The sequence below is a fragment of the Geotrypetes seraphini genome, chromosome 10, assembly GCF_902459505.1.
Source record: "Geotrypetes seraphini chromosome 10, aGeoSer1.1, whole genome shotgun sequence".
Lineage (NCBI taxonomy): Eukaryota > Metazoa > Chordata > Amphibia > Gymnophiona > Dermophiidae > Geotrypetes > Geotrypetes seraphini.
In genome coordinates this window covers 38,908,237-38,929,537 of record NC_047093.1, presented here as the reverse complement: position 1 = coordinate 38,929,537, position 21,301 = coordinate 38,908,237, and the positions used below count along the sequence as shown (strand labels likewise).

At 41.0% G+C, this 21,301-nt stretch overlaps 1 protein-coding gene across 4 annotated transcripts in view; it reads left to right on the top strand.

The window, feature by feature from the left end:
* STX8 (syntaxin 8) overlaps nt 1-21,301 on the top strand; it is a 244,489-nt gene that overhangs the window by 9,230 nt on the left and 213,958 nt on the right. For 3 of the 4 annotated variants that reach the window (XM_033961948.1, XM_033961949.1, XM_033961946.1), the window contains exons 2-3: nt 10,465-10,564; nt 18,795-18,889. In XM_033961948.1, the coding sequence (XP_033817839.1) occupies nt 10,465-10,564; nt 18,795-18,889 (195 nt within the window). Of the gene's footprint in view, nt 1-9,898; nt 9,967-10,464; nt 10,565-18,794; nt 18,890-21,301 lie in introns of all 4 variants that reach the window. The other variant, XM_033961947.1, reaches the window with a different exon arrangement.

Sequence of the window (21,301 nt, the reverse complement as noted above, 5' to 3'; positions counted from 1 at the left end):
ATGATTTCTTGAACTGAAGCTGTACTGAGCAAGATGAGTTTTCTCTGTATTAAATTCTCAAGTGCAAATAATATCCTGAATGCTGACAAGACTAGTAGCAATCTAATCGAGACAGTATATTTTTTTAAATTTGTCTTCCAAGTGCTTGTGCTTTTGATTTCTCCCTCCTGCTACCATCCTTAGAACAGTTATTTCCCTCCTGCTTTTCGCTAAAAACACAGTTAAGACAAAGACATAGCTCTTATCTTATAAATCCTAAAAAGTGAAAACTTAGCCTGTGTTGGGGACCAGTGTACCAACACAGTAATGGTATCATAAGCATTCATGGGTATTTAACCCTTTATTTGGCACTGCTGCTCAGAAGGAGCATGTTTATCTATGCCTCTTATGGCAGATATACTCAGCAAAGTTTACTGGAGTTACACTAGTTGGTTTTGTTTGTGATTTTTACTCCGGTACCTCCATCTTTTGGTTTTTTTCTTGTAGGAGATCTGCATCTCTAAATGCCTAGTACTTGGCATTGTTCTTATTCAATGTCAAGTTACATATAGCAGCCATTTTCACCATCTGCCAATTTTAATACCTATGTTGTTGAATGCAAGCGATTTGGTAATGTGAAATTGATGATGAAGATGTAAAAGAATGCAAAATAAGTAATTTATTAGCACACTTACTGAGATTGAGCTTGGTTGAGCAGGGAGCTGGGCTTCGCTGCACCCAGTTGTGCTTTTTAGCCAGGCAAAGGTATTGCCACCTCCTTTTTCTGTTTATACTATAGTACATTATTCCACCAGCTTTGCCACTTTGGATTTAAATGAGATGAAGGAGAGCTGCCAGATATCTTCTCATGTGGGGCTGCAACACTTCTGACCAGTGTATATCAATGACATCTATTCTCACTAGCTTGCCTTCAAGCTTTTCATTGAGGGTATCCTCAAGGAGGTATGCATTTCCAAATGCCTTCTCTTCATCTGAGAAATGCCTTGACCTTCATGCATGCAGTTCTTCTCCTCCCTCTTCTACTTCCCTCTTTCTTTTATGTGCTTTGGTAAAGAGGCAGATAGTAGCAGAAAATAAAACCCAGAAAGATGTTAGGGGCTACCCTAGAGATCTCCCAGGGCCATCTCTGGCCCTTGGGCGTTGCATTGAAGAACACTGTGTTAGATCTTGAATACACTCAGAGTATTATTGGTACTCTGCTGCAGGAAGTGAGTTGAGATTGAGGAGGGAATGAAGTTTAGACTGTGCATTTTAAATTCAGTTACTTTTTCTGATTTTTATTGCATCAATTTTATATATAGAGTCACAGTGGCTTGCTTGCTGAAATGAATTTTCCTGGCTTTAAGTATCTGGAAATAATCTGATAATCTTTTGCTGGTGAATAAATAAAAGTGGTTTAGACTTTGATAAAAATACTCTGTTAAATATTAATAGTAAAAGAATTTCTATTAGTTTTTTCTGTATTCCATGCCATGTTTGTATATTGTGAAAACAAATGCCACTATGCGGCAATTGTAGTGAACCATGTAAGTTATTCATATTTTTGTATTTTTTTCAATAGACTGAAATGATTGTGCTCACAGAAGTTTAGATAGTACATACAGATTTTGATTCCACTAAAAATAAATCTCAGACCCTTACACTGCCAAGAAATATTTGCTGTAATAATGAAAGCAGAGAGACTGCCAAGCTGTGTTTCAAAATACATTGGGAGAAGAGGACAAAGATCCAAACACCACATATTTCTCTCATTTTTTATGGTGACTTTTACCTTCTTGCAGCAACACAAGTCTTCAAAATATATGAAAGGATAATTTGTTGCCTAAAATCCTACTTGTTTAGATGGTGCTTTTTTTGTTGCTGTCTAGCTCTGTGCTGCCAGTTTTGCTCCGGCCCATAGGGGTAGAGTACATGTTTCTATTGTATTATTTCTATTGTATTATTCCTGCTTTTTTATACTTGTGCTTTTGCCTTTTCTGTATGGCCTGTTGTTGTATCCTTTCTAATAAAAATAATTACAAAAAAAAAATAAAAAATTTTAATCGAGTTTCAAATATAACAGCAAACGAAGAAGTCTCGATACCCTCCCAGCAATACAATACAATAAAATATTTATATTCCACTGTACACCTATTACACTATGCTGATAACATTAAAAAAAATATTCAGTTCTAGTGAAATCACAGCCAATCCATGTTACAAATTAATTTAAAAATTTCCTGAAACTCAGATAACAATGTTCAGACTTATCCTCCCCCCCCCCCTTTGCTAGAGATTTTTAGTCTGGGCCGAAGAGGTAAGTGCTCCAACAGTCATAGGAATTCTATGAGCTTTGGAGCATTGACTGCACTGGCTTGCACTAAAAATCTCCACTCTCTGGGTGAAAAAGAACTTCCTTACGTTTGTACGGAATCTATCCCCTTTTAACTTTAGAGAGTGCCCTCTCGTTCTCCGTACCTTGGAGAGGGTGAACAACCTGTCTTTATCTACTAAATCTATTCCGTTCATTATCTTGAACGTTTCAATCATGTCCCCTCTCAGTCTCCTCTTTTCAGGGGAGAAGAGGCCCAGTTTCTCTAATCTCTCATTGTACAACTCCTCCTCCAGCCCCTTAACCATTTTAGTCGCTCTTCTCTGGACCCTTTCGAGTAGTACCGTGTCCTTCTTCAAGTACGGCGACTAGTGCTGGACGCAGTATTCCAGGTGGGGTCGCATCATGGCCTGGTACAGTGGCATTATAACCTTCTCCGATCTGTTTGTGATCCCCTTCTTAATCATTCCAAGCATTCTGTTTGCCCTTTTTGCTGCCGCCGCACATTGCGCGGACGGCTCCATGGACTTGTCGACCAGAACTCCCAAGTCTCTTTCCCGGGGGGTCTCTCCAAGTACTGCACCAGACATCCTGTATTCGTGTACAAGATTTTTGATACCAACATGCATCACCTTACAATTATCCATGTTAAACTTCATTTGCCATGTCGGGGCCCATTTCTCGAGCGTGTTTATGTCCTGTTGCAGGTCATCGCAGTCCTCCTGCGTCTTCACTACTCTGAATAACTTTGTATCATCTGCAAATGTAATCATCTCGCTCGTCATTCCAATTTCCAGGTCGTTTATAAATATGTTGAAGAGCACGGGCCTAAGCCCCGAACCCTGCGGCACTCCACTGGTGATGCTTTTCCAGTCTGAGTATTGTCCTTTTACCCCCAGTCTCTGTTTTCTACCGCCAACCAGTTTTTGATCCATGTGAGTATTTCACCCTCGATCCCATGGCTCGCAATTTTTTGAAGTAGTCGTTCATGCGGGACCTTGTCAAACCAAATCTGACCAAATCTGAAAATTCAGATATACATTGTCGACTGGGTCACCTTTGTCTATCTGCCTGTTAACTCCCTCGAAGAAGTGCAGCAAGTTAGTCGAGCAAGATCTTCCTTTGCTGAAGCCGTGCTGGCTGGTCCTCATCACACTGTGTCCGTAAAGGTGGTCAACGATGTGGTCCTTTATCAGCGCCTCTACCATCCTTCCCGGTACCAAGGTCAGACTCACCGGCTTGTAGTTTCCCGGATTTCCCCTCGAACCTTTCTTGAAGATCGACGTAACATTCGCCACTTTCCAGTCTTCCGGAATCCTTCCCGATTTGAATCCTTTGTTTTTATCCCATGCCTTTTTGAATTCTGTTACCATTTTTTTTCACCACCACCTACTTCAGGATCACATTTCAGGCATCGAACACCCTCTCTATGAAAAAAAGAATTTTTTTTCTGATATTATCTAAAAGCTTGGAAGCAAATTTAATTCTAGGGAATGTATTCATTAACGGGTCAATTTTTAGCAAACTATTAAGTGGCATATATAATATAGAAACAGAGAAACATGATGGCAGATAAAGGCCAAATGGCCCATCCATTCTGCCTATCTGCAGTAACCATTATCTCTTCCCTCTCTCTAAGAGATCCCATGTGCCGATCCCATGCTTTCTTGAATTCAGGCACAGTCTCTGTATCCACCACCTCTTCCGGGTGACTGTTCCATGCATCTACCACTCTTTCTATAAAAAAGTATTTCCTTAGATTATTCCTGAATGAGACTCGACTAATTTTACTAGCACATCTTTAGCCATATTTCAGTCGTATGTGATTTGGTTGGGTTTTCAACTGAGAATCCTATTCAAACTGTATTTAGACAAAATTTACCCCTTTAGATTTTGGATAGCTATTTGTGCAACCAGATTTGCCAAGCTTACTGTATCCAGTTACTACTGAAAATCTATGCTGATTGGCTAAATCATGAACCAAACTTAGAAATGTCCCTAGAGCCACCTTTTTTCCACCAACTAAATTTCCCCCCTCCCCCCTGTGAATTTGTGTAGGAATATTTAGCCTGTCAGGTCATTATTTACAGGAGGCTGTTACATTTGCAGACCAGTTTACATGCATAAATGATTGGAATATACTGTTGTGCATGCATGTACTGTAATATATGCAGATATGCATGCATATGCCAGTTTGTCACATAAGCACTATTTTTTTTTTTTTTTTTTTTTTTAACCTATGTTCATTTTTCTAATAGTGCATAGTTTGCAGTTGGGCTTAAACATGGGTGGAGCACAGTTATGTGCATAACTTTTATAGTGTTTTATGAATTGTGTGCATCTCCTGAACATAAGTGTATATATCGGAATATACTAGTATTCTATAAAAGAAAGAGACACCTCCATTTCTTTCTAGAATATGTGTCGGTCAGGTGACCTTGGTGCTTATATATAGGTACAGAGTTATAGAATTACATCCTAGGTGTAGTAAAAATGTTCCGAGTTGGAAAATTTGTGACCATCTTGTGAATTTAGTTGGTAGTGTCTGAATGTTGATTTACATTACAATACATCCTGCAGTTCTCTACAAGGAATCTATGCGGCTTACAATAAGACTTTGATTGTATTCTTGAGTTAAAATAGTGCATCAGCTCATGTGTTATTTAAGTGATGAGATGATGGGTGATGGGTAAGAAGGTGATTATAGGGAGAAGAGAGATGTTTTTAATTCCTTCCAGAAGTCCTTTGTTGCAGTCTTACTAGGGATGGAAATTTACAAAGCCAGCTTGCTCTGTTTTTATATTTAGAAAGTTGTGTTACTAATCAACATTAAACAGGTCGTTAGATTTTGAGACAGATTGACTCCTAAGCAGCATGACGATTTCTGACACCTAAAAGGACACATGAAGGGCAATTTTTTTTTTAAAAAGGTGTCTAAATCTAAATATCAATTGTTCACACTGATTTTTAGAATAGGTGTACTTGTGCGCATGAATGAAGTCACAAATTGGTACGTTGCATGGTATGTAACACAAAGCACAGCAAAAAAAAAGGAAAGATGCCCCACGAAGAAATTGCAGATAATGAAAAAGTGGGGACGGAACTGTACACATCATCCGGGGATACACAAGTAGATGAATATTTGTTACAAGATAAGCATTTATTAAAAGTATATATAACAATTTTTGACTCAAATATTGATTGGAGACCTGACACAGACACTCTTTAACGGAGTTGCTACTTTTACATTTGGTCCCAGGAAGGTAATCGACAATACACATCTGCCATTTACTGGGCAGATGTTCCTGTACCTGTGAGGCAGGCTTTCAAAAGCCAAAACACGGATCGTGTCGGGTCTGCAATCAATATTTGAGTCAAAATCTATTTTATTGACTTTTAATAAACAATTATCTTGTAACAAATATCCATCTACTTGTCTATCCCTGGTTGATGTGTACAGTTCCGTCCCCACATCTTCATTATATGCATGGTATATAACAGCAGATAGGTTGTACCAATGGGCGGAGCATGGGTATGTCATGGGTGTTCCATCTAGCGCACACTATATAGAATGATATCAGAGATGCACATTTAGGTGCACTAGCTTATGCCTGCCTTTAACTTAGTGTAAGCTGTCACACCTAAGATTCAGCATGCAAAAGCAGTTTTCTGCTACTATTTTATCATGGGTTAGGCATGCCTTAACATCGTTATAGAATGGGTGGTAAACATTCTTCTTTGTTGGGCCTTCATTTAGGGGTCATTATATACAATTGGCCCTTTTGTGTCTTACCTTGGCTGCTGAATAGAAAGACGGTAGGTCTGATTTATACTTAATAAACAATATTTTATTTATTTTTCTATACCATTCTCCTAGGGAAGCTCAGAATGGTTTACATGAATTTGTTCAAGCATAATTCCCTAGTGCTGGAAAAACTCATGCAGTTTCATCTGCCATATCCTGTGTTAAATTCAGAGTATCAAAATGTACAAATTTGGGCACATATCCAATTTGTATGCACAATTTAATTGAATAACAAGCCAATTAGCACTAGTAATTGGGATCTTAATGAGATTGTTAATTGGTTTTAATTAAAATATAATTCGATTTCGAAAAGTTGGTGTGAAAATAGTCATGGGTGGATGGAGGGCATTCATTCTTCCAAGTTACACACGTAGTTATAGAATAAGGGGGATCTATGCTTAATTTAGACATGAGCATTTGCAACATGTTTCTGTTTGGTGTAAATGGCCATGCTTGAACACCATTCTAGAAATGGCGCATAATTTTGAGCATTTTTGGGTGCTGGACCATTTGATTGACCAGTATCCTATTTAACTTCAGCTGGTAAATAATAAATTTGAGAAAATTGTTCCAGCACTTTAAGAATTTCTTTAAGGTAACATTTGGAGCTCCTTTTACTAAGGTGCACTAGCGATTTTAGCGCACACGCAAGATTAACTGAAAAATTACCACCTGCTTAAAAGGAGACGGTAGCGGCTAGCACGTGCTAAAACCGCTAGTGTGCCTTTGTAAAAGGAGCCCTTGGTGTCACTGGAACGACCTTAGGAAAATATATGAAACCTAAAGCCTAAAAAACAACAAGGCAGTCGGTTAACAAGATCCAACATGGAAAAAACAGATAACAGTAAACTGATGAAAAAGTTAAACTGTATATACATATATACACACTACTTGCTCCTGGTGGTTAAAAACAGGTGCCCAACATGGCCGTGTTTCACCTGGGACTGCTTCAGGGGCACATAAAACACATTTCCAACCTGAACTGCAGTATAGTGAATAAAGATAAAAGTTAATTTTCTCAACGGTTTGCTGTTATCCGTTTTATACCACGTAAAACCTAAAGCTTTATACCTCAAAAGGTTATCCAAAGTTTCATTTTTATGATAAAGCAACACATTATGAAAACAGTAGTGAATTCAAAAATGCATGGGATAAATAGAGAGGAATCCAAAATGGCAGTCAGCACTGGGGTGGTAAGTGCGAGACTTACCCTTTGCTTTCAGCATAAGTAATTAATTTTTCCTACCTTTGTTGTCTGGTGATTTTCATGAGTCTCTGGTTGCACTTCCTTCTGATTGTGCATCCAATATTTCTGCCTCCTGCATGCTTCCTCTCCTCCAGGCCTAATTCCATTCCCCAACCAACATCTCTCTCTCTCTCTCTATATGAGTCCAACTTTTTCTTCCTCTCTCCCTGCCCTATCCCCAAAGCCGACCCTGACACCCGACACACTCCATTCCCCCACAACTTTTTCTTCCTCTCTCCCTAACTGCCCCTGAAGCCACCACTGATTTCTCCCTGCCCCAGCCCCGAAGCTGACCCTGCCACCTGACATGCTCCATTCCCACCCCAGCGCTGCCGCATCAACAGGGACAGGCCAGGTGAGTGGGGTGCCAACCCATAGACCTTCCCCCAACGTCGATTCTGATATTGGAGAGAAGGTTCTGAGCCAGCCAGGCAGCGATTGTCTGTCCTGTAACCTTCTCTCTAACGTCAGAATTGACGTTGTGGGGGGGGGGGAAGGCTTGTGTGTTGGCTGCATGCAGTCGCTACACACGCCTGGCCCATCCCTGTTGTAGTGGTGGGGGGTGGGAATGGAGCATGTCGGATGGCAAGGTCAGCTTCGGGAGTGAGGCAGGGAGGAATTGGTGGCGGCGGCTTCAGCAGGGGGTCAGGCAGGGAGAGATCCCAGGAGGCCAGCCCATGTACTCCCTGATAGTGCTGCCCGATTCGCGATTCGAATCGATTCTCCGATTCACTTTTGGTGAATTGGTTTACTATTAAAAAAATCGGACTTACCGATTCATTGGCCCCATTGCTACCGCCGCTTTTGCCTAGCCAGGGAGGAGAAGAGAGAGCCTTGCTTGTGGGAAGGAGAGAGCCTTGCTGCCCCGATATGCACCAGAGACTTGTTCAGGCTTCCTCTCTGCCACTGGAGTCCTTGCTTCTGATATAACTTCCGGTTTTGCAAAACCGGAAGTTACATCGAAGCAAGGAATCCGGATGTGCACAGAGATAATATTTGGTTTGTTTGGGGGAAATATTTATTTTTATCTGAATTTTGTACATTTGTATAATTTGTTTCATATGTTCAGCTTTTTTAAAATAACATTTTGTTAATGTAGAGTAGAACTTTTTAATGAGTGTAGATTGTACACACAATTTGCAGGTTGATGATCTTAAAATTCTTTTTATATACACTAAAATTTTAAAGGTGAGAGAATGAATACACGTACCTAGTATATGTACTTCTTTTATGAGGCATTTTCTCTTGACCTGGTTGAAGTATAAATTATCATGAATTACATGTTTTTTGTTTACCTTAGTTAATACATTTTTAGATCATTTTTAAACTATTAAGTCAAGTCAGCAGGACAAGTTAACCAGTCTCTTTTTTAAAAAAAATAGCTGTTGCTTTGGCTATAACATTACATGTATACAGTGAGCAGTTTTCAAATTGCTAGCATTTGGTACAGAGTTGCAATGGACTTTTTACCAAATGTTAACTTTGTACCCATAGATGCTTTCAGCAAAAATTCTACCTGCATAAAAAAAAGCTGCTGGAAAGAGTTCATACCAGTGGCATAGTTAAGACCCATCTCTCCTAATGTGGTGAAGACTTTGGAGGGGGGGGGGGGGTGTGACAGACACCCTTTTCAAAGCTCCAGTAAACAAACCCTGCAAAAGCCAACACATTTCAGACTTGTATAGAAAACCTGCCACAGTATTAGAAATTGAAATGCAAGCTATCGGAGATGAACATTCCCAAAGCTGACATATTACAATTAATAAATTCAGAAACAAAAAAATACTTGTTTTTTCTACCTTTGTTGTCTGAACATTGCTTTGGACACAATGTCTCCTGCTTTTCTCTCTAGGATCTTTTGACATTTCTTCTCTCTGTCCATTATCCATCTTTCCTATGCATCCCTGCCTGTCCTATCCAGAGTTTTCTCTCTGTGTGTCTATCCTTAGTATTCAGTATTTCTTCTGTGTCACTATCTTACTGTCCAACATCCCTAGTGTATCTCTCCCTTTGCATCCAGCAGCACCCGTTTGTGTCCCTGTCTCTATGCTCAGCATCTTTATCTGTCTCCCTGTCTTTTTCTCCTCTCTCTGCACCCCAACCTCTCCCCATTAGTCCAGCATTTCTTCTTTTTCTCCCTCCTTCTTTGATCCAGGGATCTTTCTCTCCCCCCTCTCTCATCTGCTTGGAATGGAAGTTAAAACTCTAAACACCTTTATTGGGCAGACTGGATGGATCAGCCACCATTTGTGATTTCAGTAATTCAAGCTAAAACATACAATTACTAATGGTCATTAAAAAAAAATTCTGATTAATATTACATTTTAGTGGAGATTTCATAAGTTTTAAAACTTATCTTTATCAGCCATTCCTATCTTTATGGATAGAGATAGGGAATAGGATTTGATATAACACCTTTCTGTGGTTACAGTTAAGTAACTTGTCTAGAGTCACAAGAAGTTATAGTGGGGAATCAAACCCAGTTTCCCTGGTTCTCAGGTGACTGCATTAACCTATAAGCTATTTTCCACTCTAGCTGATTCTCTGTTGATCTTCATGCAAGCCTTATTGTCTTAGCGATGATACAGCAGCAACAAGCAAAAGGTGAACTTGGAAAAGAAGATACAGTATTTAAAACATGTTCATAACTAGTGTTCTTTTAGTAAGGTGCGCTAGCGTTTTTAGCACATGCAGATTAGTGTGTGCTAACCCCGCGCTTCGCGGCTAGAACTAACGCCAGCTCAATGCTGGCGTTAGTGTCTAGCGCGCGGGGCATTGTAGCGCTCGCTATTCCGCGCGTTAATGCTCTGACGCAGCTTAGTAAAAGGAGCCCTATGTCTTTTATGCCAAAAAAGTATGAGAAATTATACTGGGAGCAAAAGTGGGGATGATCTAGGAATAAGAATTAAGGCAGGAAGAGAACCAAGAAGCAGACAACGAGAAATATTAAGGAATCTTAGTATTACTGCCTTAAATGTAAGCTGCGCTGAGCTTGTTTTTTTTCTTCAGTTATAGAATGTCATTTTTATTTCTGATTACTGAAAAATATATCTGAATATCTGGAAACATTCTTTTTCACTAAGAATAATATTTTTTGTGCAGGCTGTCGATGTATGATGCCACTTGTCAACTTGCACAAGACATTGCAGAAAAAATCCATGAACGCAACCGATGTCAGCGACGAGGGGAAAATCCAGCTAAGGTACTATATTTTTTTATAAGGCCTCTTATTTGTTGTAATACTTTTGGTGAAAAGCAAATTTCTTTTCTAGCTTCGACTTGTGAGTGTGTTTGCACAGATGTTTATGCAGCTTTTTATGTTCTCATTAGATTCAGAAGGCTAATTGTGAGTTTTTTTCCCCCTTGACAGTCTTTATTGGAGGCTAGGATGATAATTGGTTGCCATCAGCCTTTTGAAACACAGTGTGAGCTTAGTAGAGGATGTTTTCAAATGGTATCCCCTATGACTATATGACATTTTAAAAGTTTTCTTTGTTCAATTTAACATCTAAAATAAACAAGCTGTATGTAGTATTAGTGGCAGTACAATGTCTCATTGTCACCAAACTGTTGGATCGTTGAGCCCACATCTGTACTAGCTGTTTACTTGGCTGGGTGTGTCTGGCAGGCTACATAGGGAACATAAAGCCTAAATATTCTGGTAATGGCCACTTCAGTATTGATGGGCTTTCTGGTTTAGATATGGGAAAGGTGGGTAAAGGAGGGAATTAAGTGGGGATCTTGCTTTTCTACCAAGGATGGTGGTTTTGAAAAAGAGAAACAAGGAAAATTAAAAGAAAAGAGAACCCAGTCTGTCCTTGATGAGGAGAAATCTTATAGGAGATTACATCCTAGTTGCCAGCTATGGATTCAAGGATAACCAGATGGGCCAGGAGGTTTTTTTGGCCATTATTTATTAGTTATGTTGGCTTCTTTTTCAGATAAAAATAGAGCTTGCATATGATTGTGTTGGGTCTTAGTGGTGCTATTTAGTGTTTAATATTCATCTGTCAAATTGACTTTCTGGTTGTGTATTATGTGTGATAATGTGATTTGGAGGATAATTTTATGAGGCTGTATAGCTTGTGTGTTGGATATATCTGTAACATATTAGTTTTTGAAAGGCAAGTTATACATGCATTTTCCCTTTTGAAAATTACTCTGTTGAAAGGATCTGCACTCAATTTCACCTGCTATTTGGTGGTTGGTTGTTTTTTTTTTTTTTAAATTTTATTTATCGTAATTTCAAATGATTTACATGGAAATAACTCTTTCTGTTAAGAAAATCATCCAGAAAATGAGTACTTAACAATACAGAAAATAAATCTAAGGTTAACAAAAGAAATATAAGAACATTAAAAAGCCTCCTTTCTCCTGAAGTCTACCTTCCAGTTCAGATTGCATATGTTTTCTGCTTGCATGTTGCTGAAGCCTCATGGGCTTTCAGTGAGAATCAGCACTGTGTTGCCTGTTCATATTCCCCTCTGCCCCCAGATCTAATGCAAAATCTGAATGGTGGGAGGGGCTAAGCAGCAAAAGTTTTCAAACCATAACAGATGACATAATCTTTTTATTGGGCTGGTATAAGGGGATGGAAGCCCAAGCTGTAGCTCAGGGCTCCTGTGCCAGAGGGGGTGTTAAATCTGCCTCAAGCTGAAGGCAGTATAGCTTGAAAGTGGACTGGGCCAATGTGACCATGCGGCCTTGATGGGAGTCCCTCCTATCTTAATGACCTCCGCTGAGTTTTTCTCCTTTCAGAGGCCGCTCTCCTAGACAGAGCCAGATAGCAGCAATTTGAGCTGGAGGCTTCAGGGGTTGGCTCTCGGTCAGGGCTAGCTTATTCAGGTTTCTGAGTGGATAACTCTTAGCACGGATGCCAGCCTGTTGGGTTGTGGGCTTATTGTGGGGCCCACTCCATTCAGGGGTAGTGGACTACTGGAATGCAACATTGGTTGACCTTTTGTCTGGAGCTTCGGAAATTCAGCTGGCACTACTTGCTCTCCAGCCCTTTCAGAAAGACCTGCGACGCAAGTTTCTGTGACACTATGGTAGTGGCATATGTACTTCATGAGGGAGCCCTAGTTCTCTCTCTCTTGGGCCACAAAGATCGGCAGTCCACTTCTTCTGTCTTGCTCAGCATCCCATGGGACCGGAGTCGACAAAATTCTGGCAGTCTACCTTCGCCAACAGTTCCTGGTCCTAGGAGCATGTTCCTTTTGCTGGAGCCGTTCTGTCTGCTCTTACAAGAGTTGAGATTAGCCCCGGAGGGTCTTGATGGCTTCGGCAGAGATCTTGAAGGCCGGGCACCTTTTGGTCGATGAACAGTGCAGAAGCTAGGGCCTGTTGCCTTGGTTTGATCCTGGCTGACTTACGAGTTCCTGTATGATGTTCCCTCCAGGGCCTCTGGTTGGTTGGGTCATCCACTGGGCAGCGACACATCCTGGCTTGTGCCTTTAGTGGCTTCAAATTGGCATCACCACCCTTGGTATGCAGTTCTCGTACGTCTTTGGTGGGACATGAAGCTCCTGTTCCCTTTTCATCAATATCTTCTCTGTAAGGGACCAGTGTTCATAGAGAACCCTCAGTGTTTTTAATCTTACAGCATGGCACTTGAATGCTCAGCCTTGATGATGAGTGGTCATTTGAAGGTAGTTTTTTTTTTTTAATTCTTTTTGCACTCAAAGTTCCCTCTACTATGGCTTCTTCTGCCACAGCCTGGTAGGCTTTCTCTCAATGGAGTGCTGAGAAGGCTCCCAGTTCGGTAGTCCTGGCTTTCCTTCTGGAGGGTTTAGACAGAAGTCAGTGGCCTCCCTGAAAGTTCAGATTACAGGCTTTGAATGTTTTCAAGTGCGCTGAGGTGCTAGTTTGCTTACTGCTATCTGCATCCTCCCTTGCGTCTTCCTTTCTCTTTGTGGAATCTTAACGTCGTTTGACAGAGCCTTGGTGAGGCCCCCTTTGAAATATGGTTTTTTGGGTCACCGTTGTCTCAACACGGTGTATTTTGGAGTTTCTGCTCTTTCGTGCAGGGACCCTTATCTCTGTTTTTCGTACATAGGTGTTTTTCTCAGTACTGTACCTTCCTTCCTTGCTGCAGGTGGTCTCGGCTTTCCAAATCAATTGGGAGGTTAGGTTGCCAGCATTTCATCCAATAGGTTCGGAGTGCACAGATCAGATCTTCTGCAATTAGGATGTTCGGAGGATCTTGCTCCTTTATTTGGAAACGATGATTGAGTTCAGGCTGTCTGATCACCTTTTTTGTTTTTACTGCTGTGCTTCACCATGGTAGACCAGCATTCAAGTCCTCGATCATTTGATGGATTAGAATGGCCATTTCCGTGTCTTCCGTTGCTTGCGGCATTCAATGAAGTGTGGCTGTGTCATTGGGGGCATCTCGCATGATTCATCCTGATGAAATTTGCAGGGCAGTCTCTTGGTCCTCTCTTCATACCTTTGCCTGGTTTTACCAAGTTGTTGTGGCAGCACATTCTGATGCCATTTTTGGGACCTTGGGTTTGAGGGCAGGCTCTTTTGTCCCTCCCTAGCTACCGTAGCTTTGGTACATCACCTAGTATATGGAATCCAGAAGGGACGTAACAGAATGGAAGATTAGGTTTATACCTTTTGATAATCTTCTTTCTGTTAGTCCAGTCTCTCAAACTTTCTCGAGTCGGGGCACACTAAAGGTAGTGGCCACGGCTCAAGGCACCCAGAAGTGCACGGATGTCGCTGTGATGACATCGCGCACATGCGTGACATCATCATCACGTTGACATCCATGCATGCGCAGAGGCCCTCCAGACAGGCCCTGAACTGCCAGTAGGACATGCCAGCAGGGAAGTCTAACAAATAACAACTGAGTACCCCCTAACCACAGACCTCCCAAGCCCCATCCCCATTACTAATTGTAATTCAATTTTTTCCATTCATTTTTCATATGCACACAATATACACAGCAGATATAAATTCTCAAAACTGATTCATTTCAATTGAAAATAAAATCATTTTCCTTATCTTTGTTGTCTGATGACTTTATTTTTCTGTGCTTTTAACTATGTTTATAGTGCCTTCTTATCCACTTTCTGCCTTGCATCCATCTTTCAAACAGACCGGGGATTTTAAATTACAGTCCACTTGGGGCAATACTTTCAAAATAGACCAAAACACAAAAAATCCCCTCTCATCAATACTGGGCAATTTTCTCAAATAGTATCTTCATATAACATTTAAAGGCTTTTAAATATTTAAATGTGCTCATAAGCTCTTCAGCAAGGCGCCACAGCAGCGGTACAATGTCGCTGAAAAGGTGCTTGAATTTTAATCATAACACATTGGATGGCGTCTTTTTTTCAACATCAAGTGTGTAGACCAAAGGACTCAGGCACTGCACACTGCAAATAAAATCAGTATAAAAAGCTCATCCTTCCGGCTTCCTGATGTAGCGTAGCAAAACAGACTGTGTTGGAGTCGTGAACTGACCTTTTCAGATAAGTGGTCTACTGTTAAACAACTTTTGTAGAGCTATAACATTTGCCACTCCAGTAGAAGCAAGTATCCTTGCTCCATCCAATGTGTTATGATTAAATTCAAGCACCTTTCCAGCGACATTGTACCACTGCTGTGGCGCCTTGCTGAAGAGCTTATGAGCACATTAAATATTTAAAAGCCTTTAAATGTTATATGAAGATATTATTTGAGAAACTTGCTCAGTATTGATGAGAGGGTTTTTTGTGTGTTTTGTTCTATTTTGCATCCATCTTTGGCATTAAGTTGACATTCAATTTTTCAATTTGTCTACTTTCTTCTCAAAATCTACTTTTCCATGTCTTACCTTCCCTTCCTATCTCTCTCTCCTTCCCTCCCTATTTCCATGGTCTAACATCTCTCTCTTTCCCAACCCCCCAGTGGTCTGACATCTCTCTCCTTCCTTTCCCCCCTTCCCAGTCTGGCATCTCTCTCCTCTCCTTCCCATAATCTGGCATCTCTCTCATCTTCTACTACTACTATTATTATTTCTATAGCACTACCAGACTCCCCTCCTACCCTTCCCTTCCCTGGTTTGATATCTCTCTCTTCCTTTCGCCCACTACTTATGAGGAATTTAGGAAACGTCTGAAAACACACCTGTTCCTAAAGTATCTAGACAACTGATCCTCTCTTCTCTCTCCCCTCTATAGCGATTAACTTGTTCTATTGATCACTCTCTCCTCAAAAATGGATTTCCTGTGCTATTAACCCTCTTTCTTCCTCCCCTCTTAAAGTCAATCAATTTGTACCTTTGTTTAATCTTTGTAAACCGCATAGAACTTCACGGTATTGTGGTATATAAACTGTTATTATTATTATTATTATTAATCATCTCTCCTCCTCCCCCTAATGTAACATTTCTCTTTCCCTTCCTGGCCCCCCTCCCAGTCCAACATTTCTCCCTCCTTTCTACCAGTCTAACTTTTTTTTTTTCTCTTCCTCCTGCATGCATCTCTGGTCCTCCTTCCCTCCCCAAACCAACATCTCTCTCTCCCTGCATGAGTCCAACTTTTCACTCTCTGCCCTCTCCCCCTTCCCCCCGAGTGTGACATTTATCCTTCCCGTCCTCCCCATCCATCTTGCCCTCTCCATGAGTCCAACCCTTTCTGCCTCTTCCACACTTTCTCTCTCTTCTTGCCTCTTCCCTCGAGTGACATCCTTATTTCCCACTCCCCAACTCATGTTCTCTCCCCATGCACCATTTCTCCCTCTCATCACTCTCACTCCTCCTGTAACAATTTTCCTTCCTTCCCTCCCCCCAACCCCACTCACAGCTAATATGCTCTCTCCTCATCCACTATCTCACCCTCCCCTCCAATGTGTAGCAACTTTACTTTCCCTCCCCTTCTGCCAGGTCCAGCAGTACCTCTTCTCCCTTACCTTTCCCTGCCCCTTGTCCAGCAGCACCTCTTCTTCCCCCCCCCCCCGTGTCCAGCAGTACCCCTTCTCCCTTCCCTTTCTCTCCTCCCCTGCCAAGCAATACTTCTCCTGTCTAGTGGCAGTTCAGTGTGCTTTTAATTTGGCCACAGAGCTGCTGCGAGGATTAATTTAGACGCGGTTTTCATCAACAGCCTCGGGGCCTTTGCTAGGCTGACCCATTACAATGATGGGACTTCCTCTTTCAAAAGAGGAAGTCGCATCATTGAAATGGGTGAAAGGCCCCGAGGCTGTTGATGAAAACTGCATCTAAATTAATCCTCACGGCAGCTCTGTGGTCAAGTTAAAAGCACACTGAGCTGCCGCTGCTGTTCCAGGGGTATGGAGAAGATGCGGAAGGCAGGAGTCCAGGGAGATATGCAGTGAGAGGCAAGTCAGCTGGCTGGCGCTTCTCTTCCTTCTTTGTGAGCCGAGGCACACTTGGAATCTCAGGAGGCACACTAGTGTGCCGTGGCACATAGTTTGCGATACACTGTGTTAGTCCCTGGAGGATTCCATACGACCAGCCCTCTCTTTATTACATAGTAACATAGTAGATGACGGCAGATAAAGACCCGAATGGTCCATCCAGTCTGCCCAACCTGATTCAATTTAATTCACTCAGTTGTTTGAAGTAGCCTGCTCCTTTTTGCCTTGGTTACTCCCATTACAGGCTTAAAGATTTTCCAGCCAGTTGTCAGATCCCTCCATCCTCCTGTCCCAGCCGATTCTAAGAATTTTTACCTCTCGCCTGCCTCTCCCGCTTACCTTTAGTATCCCTGGTGGTCCAGCTGTGAACCGCAGCAGGAGCGACTTTCCTTCACTCCTGTCTGTGCAGAGCCATTAGCTGATTGACTGCCACAAGTTCTGGCAATCAAGCTAGTAAGATATTTTTCCTTAACAAAAATCCACAAAAGATCTGTGGCTAAAAATTAAATTCACATTCATAAATCAGTTTTAAAGAAGGGAAAAAACTTCAGAAGCCATGAAAGCAGACACTAAAGAGTCTATGCTTGATCAGTTCCAATATCATTCATTGGTCTAAAAACAAACAAAAAACCATGTGGTTTTTTTGTATTGCTAATAAACTTTTTGTTTTATTGTATGTTCCATTTTTTTTGTTATATTCTTAACTATTTAAATTATTTTCCAGCTGAATAAAGCTTTTTTGGAAACATATGAACTTCACTTTCAGCATTACATCCTTTCTGGAATCTTCATACTTTATAAGCAGTTTGGGTCTGAATATTTCAGCAGTTTTTGAAATAGCACATTTTCTCTTAACCTTATTGTTCATGAAAGGTAGCCATGGGGGGTGGGGGGAAGGTCAGCAGTTCAGTGACCGCATATTACTGTTGCTGGTGTGCTATGAATTTCATATTTTCCTTCCATGCAAAACATGTTACATAAGATCAATACAGTGCTACAGAAATTTACTGACTTTAGTCATGCTGTGTACATGTTGTGAAAACATACACATTTCTTCATGGAATCTCGTCAGCTGTGTTGCATCAGTGTTTGTTGGTACAAGAGATGAGTTTGCATTTAGAACAGTTTGGGTGATTTTTTTTTTTTTACTGTGCTTAAGGTCCAAAAACACGTTGGATTGTTTGATGTCATAACAAGAGCTCAAGACTGAACACTACACATCCGATTGGTCAGCTGTTTTGTAGATGAGCATTTTTCCTCCAAGAGCAGTAGAATTTGTTTTTCTGCAGTGAATATTTTTTTAGGCGACTTTCATGAGTCTAAATATGTATAAGAGGGATTTGTGTGCAAATTTATCTCATGCTTATTGATGGAAGATGTCCTAATAACCTAACTGTTCTTGCCTCTGGCCATGTTAAGAACCATTGGTCTAATAGTTTCTCTGTGCTTTTTTGTGCAATTTTAAGACATGTTGCATTATGGATGTTTTAGATAGATTGTTAGCTCATTGGGACAGGGAATAAATTCATGTAAATTGTTCTGAGCTCCCTTGGGAGAACAGTCTAGAAAATTGAATAAATACATTAAAAAAAGTATAGGGTAGAATTAATTAAAACCATTTCTGCACATAAACTTTATAGGTTCTTATAAAATTCTGTGTCCAATATGCACATAATATTATACACATAGCCTACATTAGGCAGTTACTACTATTACTTATCATTTATATAGCGCTGTATCATTTATATAGCGCTATACACTGTACACATGAGACAGTCCCTGCTTAACAGAGCTTACAATCTAATTAAGACAGACAAACAGAAGTAATAAGGGATTATGGAATTACTTATGATGGGAATGATTAAAGCAGACTAGAGGAGGATGGGAGATATACAGTAGTTTATTTACCTTTTTAGGAAATTGTCCTCATAATCTTCCCTTGGACAATGTTGTGTATGCATTTTGTAGCTGTGGTGCATTCAGGTATACAGACACTTGTCTGATGTGCATTCAAATATTCATACGATTGTGTCTGGTTTTGTCCCCCTCCCTCCTTCTTTCAGGTGAGTATGGTAATAAGAAACCTCTTACAGAATCTCAAAGAAAAGATCGAACATCTGAAAGATTCATTGCTGAGAGCTGTATCAACACGCCAGATGTATCCTTGCTTGTAAATGCTATCGCAGCCTTTCTGCATTCTCTTAAAAATGTGTGGTAAGCTTTCTGTCCACCAAAACTAATTACTTTGCTTTGAGCTTGAAAAGATACAATATGTCATAGCAGAAGTATTCTCATGTAGCCTCGAGTACTATTTTAAAGAGGTATTGGGACACTATTTAAGCAGTACAGTTTAAATAGTGTTTAAATGGAATCCATATATTCATTGCCACTATCTGAATAGTGAGCAGCACTGGCATTATCCAGATAACTGTGATAAGAACATAGGAGTTGTCTCACTGGGTCAGCCTGAAGATCCATCTAGTTCAGAGTCCTGTTTCTAAAAGCTAATCCAGGTCACAAGTATGTGGCAAAGTCCCAAATGGTAGCAAGATGCTGTGCTCTTAACCTGGATAATTAAGTGGATAGCCAATTCAGGTCACCAGCCCATGGTGGAGTCCCAAATAGTAGCCAGATTCCATGCTCTTAACCCAGATAACTAACTGGATAGCGAATCCAGGTCACCAGCCCATGGTGGAGTCCCAAATAGTAACCAGATTCCGTGCTCTTAACCCGGATAACTAATTGGATAGCAAATCCAGGTCACCAGCCCATGGTGGAGTCCCAAATAGTAGCCAGATTCCATGCTACTTAACCTGGATAAATAGCCAGATAAAGTTAATGGCAATTTTTCTATCCTAACTTTATTCAGATAGTTATCCTATTAGCGGTCTAAATATTGGTGGTAACCAGATAAACTTTGTCTCCACCTGCACTCTGCCCACATACAGCCTCGACACTAGTCAGTAATATTTTCAGCAGCACCAATCAGATAGCGTGGGGGGAGAGGGTGTTACTTACAGCAAGGCTTGACAAATCCTAGTTGCCAAGGTGCCTAAAAATTAAACCTTTGAGAATCAGTCAAGTTTTTAAGCTATCTGTACTGAATATGCATATGAGAGATTTGCTTACTGCTCTCTTGCATATTCAGTGGGGATGTACTAAAAATCTGGCTGGCTAGATGTGCCCCAAAGACTGGGTTGAGTGGAATAGTGATTTTACAGAGTCAATAGCTTTGAACCTGTGGCATCATACAGTGCAAGTTTCTTAGTTGTTGCCTAAATCGGTGCGCCTAGCCCAGGGGTGGGCAACTCCGGTCCTCGAGGGCTGGAATCCAGTTGGGTTTTCAGGATTTCTCCTATGAATATGCATTGAAAGCAGTGCATGCAAATAGATCTCATGCATATTCATTGGGGAAATCCTGAAAACCTAACTGGATTCTGGCCCTCAAGGATCGGAGTTGCCCACCCCTGACCTAGCCAATCAAGGCACCTAACTTAATTATTCAATTTAGCTTAATTAGTGCTATTAAAAAAACAACACCAAAAAAAAATTATCTGATAAGCGTCTACTATGAGTTGCCTATCAGAAAGTAGGCATGGTTACGGGTGGATTTTGGGCATGGTTTGACTTAGGTGCTGGTAGGTACCTAACTTAGTCACACTCATTTAGGCCAAGAAAACCCTGGTATAAATGGGAATGCGCCTAAGGTTTCAATGTCTACTGGCACTTAAGACCACTTAGGTGCTGTTAGTCATGATTCAATAAATGGTGCCTAGCCATTGTCAATTGCGCTCAACGGTTTATATGCCGAATATTAACTAGCCAGTTCATCAAGCTATGCAAATCTTCATCTGTCTTCAGTTCACTTTTTAAACAGTATTAAATTAGTATTTATAGAACCATCAGAAGTGGCACCCCAACTGCACAAAGTAGAAACTCGAGGGGCTATCTTGCCGCTAGCACTTCCTCATAGGCTCTTATACTAATTTCTCAAAGTTGCTAATAAATTAATGAGGTTTATAATATGTTTTAAGAACATAAGAATTGCCGCTGCTGGGTCAGACCAGTGGTCCATCGTGCCCAGCAGTCCGCTCACGCGGCGGGCCCCAGGTCGAAGACATGTGCCCTAACTGAGACCAGCCCTACCTGCGTTCATTCTGGTTCAGCAAGAACTTGTCCAACCTTGTCTTGAATCCCTGGAGCGTGTTTTCCCTTATAACAGACTCCGGGAGAGCATTCCAGTTCTCCACCACTCTTTGGGTGAAGAAGAACTTCCTTACGTTCATACGGAATCTTTCCCCTTTTAACTTCAGAGAGTGCCCTCTCGTTCTCTCTACCTTGGAGAGGGTGAACAACCTGTCTTTATCTACTAAGTCTATTCCCTTCATTATCTTGAATGTTTCGATCATGTCTCCTCTCAGTCTCCTCTTTTCAAGGGAGAACAGACCCAGTTTCTCTAATCTCTCACCGTACGGCAACTCCCCCAAACCCTTAACCATTTTAGTCATTCTTCTCTGGACCCTTTTGAGTAGTACCATGTTCTTCTTCATGTATGGCGACCAGTGCTGGA